At 36.1% G+C, this 6,469-nt stretch overlaps 3 protein-coding genes across 3 annotated transcripts in view; 2 read left to right on the top strand and 1 right to left on the bottom strand.

Moving 5' to 3' along the window:
* Positions 1-1,818, top strand: part of LOC123009719 (zinc finger protein OZF-like) — a 4,265-nt gene extending 2,447 nt beyond the window's left edge. Inside the window, exon 2 of the mRNA XM_044406206.1 lies at positions 418-1,818. Coding sequence (XP_044262141.1) covers positions 418-1,776 — 1,359 coding nt within the window. The 3' untranslated portion in view covers positions 1,777-1,818. The remainder of the gene's footprint in view (positions 1-417) is intronic.
* A 2,705-nt stretch (positions 1,819-4,523) lies between these two features.
* LOC123009716 (protein obstructor-E-like) lies at positions 4,524-5,685 on the top strand. The gene is made up of 3 exons (XM_044406203.1): positions 4,524-4,651; positions 4,943-5,152; positions 5,203-5,685. The coding sequence occupies exons 1-3, from the start codon at positions 4,549-4,551 to the stop codon at positions 5,646-5,648; spliced, it is 759 nt and encodes a 252-aa protein (XP_044262138.1). The 5' UTR covers positions 4,524-4,548; the 3' UTR covers positions 5,649-5,685.
* Positions 5,686-5,861: 176 nt separating this feature from the next.
* Positions 5,862-6,457, bottom strand: LOC123009717 (beta-1,4-glucuronyltransferase 1-like). The gene is made up of 2 exons (XM_044406204.1): positions 6,049-6,457; positions 5,862-5,980 (listed from the first exon to the last, which is right to left on the bottom strand). Exons 1-2 carry the CDS (start codon positions 6,402-6,404, stop codon positions 5,974-5,976), a joined length of 363 nt encoding a protein of 120 aa, XP_044262139.1. The 5' UTR covers positions 6,405-6,457; the 3' UTR covers positions 5,862-5,973.
* Positions 6,458-6,469: the final 12 nt, after the last annotated feature.

Genomic DNA, 6,469 nt, shown 5'->3' with positions numbered 1-6,469 from the left:
TCTGTAAAAAACAGATTTTTAGTGCCATTTTTTTTAATACTTGACATAATCTAAGTTTTTTTGCCACGATGTTTTTGACGATGTTTTTTGTTTTGGAAGTGAAATATGTTTCAAATTAATAAAAAATAAACAACAAAATTATTCGTTGTTTTTGATCTTGATATTAATTTTGATTCTACAGAAATAAATAGGCAACTGACAATACACAACCTTTATATTTTGAAATAAACTCTACATTGTGTCATTCATTATACACGTGTTTACTATGTTGCTAAGCAACAAAAAACAAAACCATGTGGGTAGACAACCAACAATACACCAATTTCTAGATAGAGTCAATTTCAGCACTATAAAGTATGTTTCAAACCAACAAAAAACAAATATATTGTGTTTTAATTTCGAATTTTTTTGTTGTAGATCAGCCATGGCGATGGCCTCCCCAATGTCATCTGTCACCGCTGCCTCTACAAAATCGAATTCTGTCTCGAATTTCGCAAATTATGTTTCATGTCGGACGCCACCCTTCGTCAGTTGACCGCCGCCATGACCAATGAAACAATAGAAAATGAATGTGGTCCCGCCCCTCAACTCCCCTACTTCGAACAATTAGCCAATGGTAACGAAGAGGACGTTGTTATGGTAGTCGATCCGACCGCCCTCGATTACGAATCATCGTACGAGAGCGAAAATGAACGAATCAGCGATACGGAAAATGTCGAAGAGGGGGGTAAAAACGTATCAATGTGTCGGTATTGTGACCACGCCTTCACCGACAAGCTCGAATGTGAAGGTCATGAAAATACAGCACATGATAATAATGTGCCCTACACTTGTAGCCTTTGTGAGATGGGTTTTGCAGATAGAATGCAATATTCAGCCCATTTGAAATCAGTCCATCAAAATGATAAACCATATAATTGCCCACAATGTGAACGAACCTTTGCACGAAGGTCCGATTTGAGGAAACACACTGTAGTACATACAGGGATCAAACCATACACTTGTATAGTATGTTCGAAATCATTTTCGCGAAATACGAATCTTTCGAAACATATGAGGATACATTCTGGTCAAAAACCATTTGTTTGTCCGAAATGTCCGAAAACTTTTTTCTCCAAAGGTGACTTGACTCGACATGCTATTATACATTCTGGTCAAAAACCGTTTAATTGCAACTATTGTCATTTGAGTTTCGGACGTAAAGATAAACTCATCAGACATGAAAAACGTCATTTCCCCCCTCTCCATCAAGAGCAAGACAAAGAGGAGGAGAATATGGTGATTAGTGTTGATCCGTTTCAGCACGATATTAAAAGCGAGAACCAATCGGAGATCGATTTGGGGGAAGTACCGCCCCCAAAGGAGGAGTTGCGTGATTTGCCTCAGATTCCCGCCCATATCACTGGAGATAGTTTCGGGGAAGAACGCAAACGCTACTCTTGTGATTCTTGTCCTAAGACTTTTTCCAATCCGGAGAATATGAGGTATCATCATGCGACTCATTCCGGTGTGCGTCCACATGCGTGTTCGGTGTGTAAGAAGACTTTTATAAGGAAGAGGGAGTTGGATCGGCATTTTGCAACGCATACTGGGATGAAACCGTTCAAGTGTGTCAAGTGTAGTAAGAGTTTTGGAAGGAAGGATAAGTTGGTTAGGCATATGAGGATTCATGATGTTAATAAGGAACATTCGTGTATGATGTGTGCAGCGACGTTTAATCGAAGAGATGGATTGTTGCAGCATATTAAAACGCATGTTAAGAATGAACAGACTTAGTTGTGGTTGTTTTGCACTGAATAAAGTATTTTTGCATAGAAAGTGTGTTTTTTTTTGATTGGAGTGGTGGAATTCGTGAAGATTTGGATTCGGGGGGTCATTTTACGTCAGGGACACCTAACTTTCTTAAAATGATTTTAATATACTAGAAGAAAATGTCAAAAAACTCTTGATTTGGGGAAAATGCGTTTTTTTTGACGATATTTTCGAAACAGCGGCATAATTCTTGCAGATTTGGATTTAGTGGGTCATTTTACGTTAGAAACATCTAATTTTGTTCAAATAACTCTAACAAATTGGAAGAAAAAGTCAAAAAATCGCTGATTTGTGTAAAATGCACATCAGAATCGAACTTTTTACGATATTTTTTAAACCGTTAGTCGTAGCGAATTTATTTTTGTAGATTTGGATTCTGCAGGTCTTTTTACGCCAGAAACACCCAATTTTGTCGAAATGACTCTAACATTATGGGAGAAAATGTCAAAAAACCGTTGATTTGTGGAAAGTGCTCGTTAGGATTGGTTTTTTGACGATATTTTTGAAACAGTTAGTCGTAGCGGCATAATTCTTGCAGATTTGGATTTATTGGGTCATTACACGTTAGAAACATCTAAGTTTGTTTAAATAACTCTAACAAATTGGAAGAAAAAGTCAAAAAATCGCTGATTTGTGTAAAATGCACATCAGAATCGAACTTTTTACGATATTTTTTAAACCGTTAGTCGTAGCGAATTTATATTTGTAGATTTGGATTCTGCAGGTCTTTTTACGCCAGAAACACCCAATTTTGTCGAAATGACTCTAACATTTTGGGAGAAAATGTCAAAAAACCGTTTATTTAAGGAAAGTGCTCGTTAGGATTGATTTTTTGACGATATTTTCGAAACAGTTAGTCGTAGCTCGATAATTCTTCCAGATTTGCATTCTGCAGGTCATTTTACGTTAGAAACAGATAATTTTGTTGAAATAACTCTAACATATTAGAAGAAAATGTCAAAAAATCGTTGATTTGTGGAAAGTGCTCGCTAAGATTGGTTTTTTGACGATATTTTCCAAACAGTTTGTCGTAGCGGGATGATTCTTTCAGATTTAGATTTTGCAGGTCGTTTTACATTAAAAACATCTAATTTTGTCAAAATGACTCCCAAGAGAAAGAAGAAAATGAAAAAAGTTTGCTTTGACTGAGACTGACACTAGAACAAATGCTTTATTTGCCTTTGGCTTCTACATTTTTGAGAAATCTTGTTTGTTTTTTACAAATTTGGTTTTCTCGTGTCATTTTACATCTAATTTGCTTATTTTTCAAAAAATTAAAAAATAATTTAAAAGGGAAAAGGTCAAAAAATCGTTTTGTGTAAAATGCACATCAGGATCGAACTTTTCACGATATTTTTTGAACCGTTAGTCGTAGCGAATTGATCTTTGCAGATTTGGATTCTGCAGGTCATTTTGCGTCAGAAACACCCAATCTTGTCGAAATATCTCCAACAGGTTTGAAGAAAATGAAGAAAGTTTGCCTTCACTAAATCTAACATACTAGACCAAATGCTTTATTTGACTTTGGCTCTTATAGTTTTGAGAAATCTTGCTTGTTTTTTACAAATTTGGTTTTCTTATGTCATTTTACATCCATTTCGCTTATTTTACAAAAATTCTACCACTTTTTTAAAAAGGAAAGGGTCAAAAAACCGTTGTTTTTTGTAAAATGCACAAACTTTTCTCGATATTTTGTGAACGGTTGGTCGTAGCTACCTGATTCTTGCAGATTTGGATTCTGCAGGTCATTCTACATTAGAAACACCTAATTTTCTTGAAATGAATTTAACACATTTTAAGAAAAAGTCAAAAAACCGTTGATTTATGAAAAGTGCAACGTTAGGATCTAACTTTTAGCTATATTTTCCAAACCGTTAGTCGGAGCGGAATAATTCTTGAAAATTTGGATTCTGCAGGTCATTTTGCATCAAAAACACCCAATTGTATTAAAATAACTCCAACAGGTCTGAAGAAAATTAAGAAAGTTTGCCTTGACCAAAACCAACACACTAGATCAAGTGCTTTATTTGCATTTGGCTTCTAAATTATTGAAAATTCTTGCTTTTTTTTCGAAAATTTGTGATTTTTATGCCATTTAGCATTCAATTTTCAGTTTTAAAAAAAATCTTAAAGTTTTTGAAAAATTAAAAATCAAAAAACCGTTGATTTTTGAAAAATGCAAGTTTGGATGTAACTTTTGACCATATTTTTTAAACCGTTAGTCGTAGCGGAATAATTCTTGCAGATTTGGATTCTGTGGGTCATTTCACTTTAAAAACACCCATCTGTAAGAAAAATATCTTAAAAAAAAACTCCAAGAAAACAACAAAAAGTTGGTTTTTAACAAATCCAACAACCAAATCAGTGATTTAATCGTCTATTATTTCTAAATTATTAAAAAATCTCGATTTTTTCACCAAATTCGGCTCTTTTTATTCATTTTACATACGATTCATATAATTTTTGAAAAATTTTAATCATAGTTTGGACTCAATTGTCAAAAAATACTCTTGGATTTTGGAAATTGTTTCGAGACCAATTAAAAAAATGACATTTTTTCGTTTTTTTTTTTGTACAAATTGGGCAATAAGACATTTTTTTTTTGAATTTTTTTTCTCACAAATACTAATAATAATAATAATAATAGTTCTGAATTCTGTCAAATTCGAGAAATTTTATTATGCAATAAAAGTTGTTTAGCATCTTCATGATTAAGCATGAGACCTTGAGTAACAAATGAACATCGCGATGACAAGAGAAGATCTTCATTTTAGTTTTAAAATGGTTACCATGAAAACGATTCGAATTGTTACCATCGTTACCGTCGTTGCCATACAAGGTACGCATTTGTTTTTTTTTTCATATACTACTACGATTACAAGTGTTATCACTGTCATCATTATTATTATTACTTAATAATTACTTCATTTTTTTTATCTTAATTAAGAGTTTCCAAAGTAGGCCATTAAAATTTTCATGGTAACTTCAAATGTTTTTTTCATATCCAAAAATAAAATATTAAAATCACGCAACATTGTATAATGTCAAGGCCCATAGCCACCCATATGGTACCATTCGTGTGTCCCACGCGTGAAAGTGATGGTACTTAAATGTCACTTCGTGATTCCAGGTCTGGCTCAGCGAAATTTGGGCCCCTCATGTCCCGAAAAAGACGGCCGATACCCCACATCGACTTGCGACGGCTATATCGAGTGCAGGGACGGCCTTCCCTCGGAGAAATTGTGCCCCGATGGGCTCCTCTTCAACCCGGCGAGTGGCCCCCAGGCCTTCCCGTGCCAGTACCCCCTCGACGTCGACTGCACCGGCCGCGAACAGACCCGTAACGAAATTTTTACCAAAATCAATCAATTTTTAATTTTTTGTATCCAGAGCCGGCTCAAGCCACCGACGAGTGCCCCCACCAATTCGGCTATTTCCGTATGGGCGACGCGACCTCTTGCGGCCAATTTAAGAATTGTGTCGCTGGGCGTGGCTTCGTTTTCGACTGTCCGGAGGGTTTGGCCTTTAATGGTGACACCTACCGGTGTGATTGGCCCGATCAAGTGCCCACGTGTGACGCTGAGGGGTTTTTAGGGTTCACGTGTCCGCAAGATGGGCGGAGTTTTGGGTTGGGAGAGGAGGAGTTTCGCTTTTTTAGGTCACCCAATGACTGTCAACGATATTTTGTTTGTGTCAATGGACGGCCAAGATTGAATAATTGTGGGGAGGGGAGGGCTTTCAATGATTTGATTAATGCTTGTGATGGGGTGGAGAATGTCACGGGGTGTGTGGGAGGGGCCATAGGCGGGGCTCCTTTCCGAAATTACCGAATATGAATGTAAACAAGTGAATAATAAATATTTGAAAACAAAATACGACAGTTTTTTTGATTTCATAGCCCTCTTTAAAGAAATAACTAATATAAAACAATAATTTCATTGATAAGTAAACTAAAGGTGATAAAAATTAGTCAATTTTAGATAGCAATATTTAGTGATAAATTGATTAACGAAAAATCTTTTTTCCACATACAAAATTTAAATATTACACCCAACTCTAGTCCCATATAATTGTCCCAACTGTGGTAAAATCCGCACTTCGATAATTTTTTTAGTCATTTTGACAATTTTCTTCCTTTCTTCTGAATCCCTATTCCTGGTTTTAATCCCTGGTTTGTGTACCAAAAACGCATTATCCAAAATCATAAAATCATAATTTTGAATACACAAAACGTACCCTTGGGTCATTTTATCCTTTTTACCCTCCCATGACAGTCTCTCGTCGTACCATGGATCGGCATTTGTACCCACAAAAATGGGCTCCCAGTGAAAAAACTTACCATTTCTCTTACCAACATGAAAAATATTTAAACCCTGAGTCTCTTCCATTTTCACCCAATTGTCAAACTCCGGAACATTGTGACAAGTTGGGCAAACTTTCTCGTGGAAGGGAATTGCTAAATTTTTGGTTAACAACTCCCGGAGTTGGGTTTTGTTATTCGGGAGTTTTAATCCGGATTCGATTTCGAAAACTGGTAAAGGGAAGACTCGAGGGTTGGGCCTGTTGAGTGGTGGGTGATTCCGGGCTATCATTGAGAGGAATTTCGGGATGAATCCGGGATTGGGGAACAGTTCGATGTCCAGAGGAAGGATGAAGT

This window comes from Tribolium madens, unplaced genomic scaffold (assembly GCF_015345945.1).
Source record: "Tribolium madens isolate multiple individuals breed KSU strain unplaced genomic scaffold, Tmad_KSU_1.1 Scaffold_7;HRSCAF=85;Tcas5.2_LG10, whole genome shotgun sequence".
Taxonomy (NCBI): Eukaryota; Metazoa; Arthropoda; class Insecta; order Coleoptera; family Tenebrionidae; genus Tribolium; species Tribolium madens.
The sequence above is the reverse complement of the archived record's forward strand: the minus strand, read 5'-3'. Positions and strand labels throughout refer to the sequence as shown.

Bases quoted from the DNA above. Each gene is read 5' to 3' on its own strand.
- LOC123009716 (XM_044406203.1), top strand. From the start codon at position 4,549: ATGAACATCGCGATGACAAGAGAAGATCTTCATTTTAGTTTTAAAATG. The intron at 4,652-4,942 runs GTACGCATTTGT...TCGTGATTCCAG, and splicing joins TACCGTCGTTGCCATACAAG to GTCTGGCTCAGCGAAATTTG. The intron at 5,153-5,202 runs GTAACGAAATTT...TTTTGTATCCAG, and splicing joins CACCGGCCGCGAACAGACCC to AGCCGGCTCAAGCCACCGAC.
- LOC123009717 (XM_044406204.1), bottom strand. From the start codon at position 6,404: ATGATAGCCCGGAATCACCCACCACTCAACAGGCCCAACCCTCGAGTC.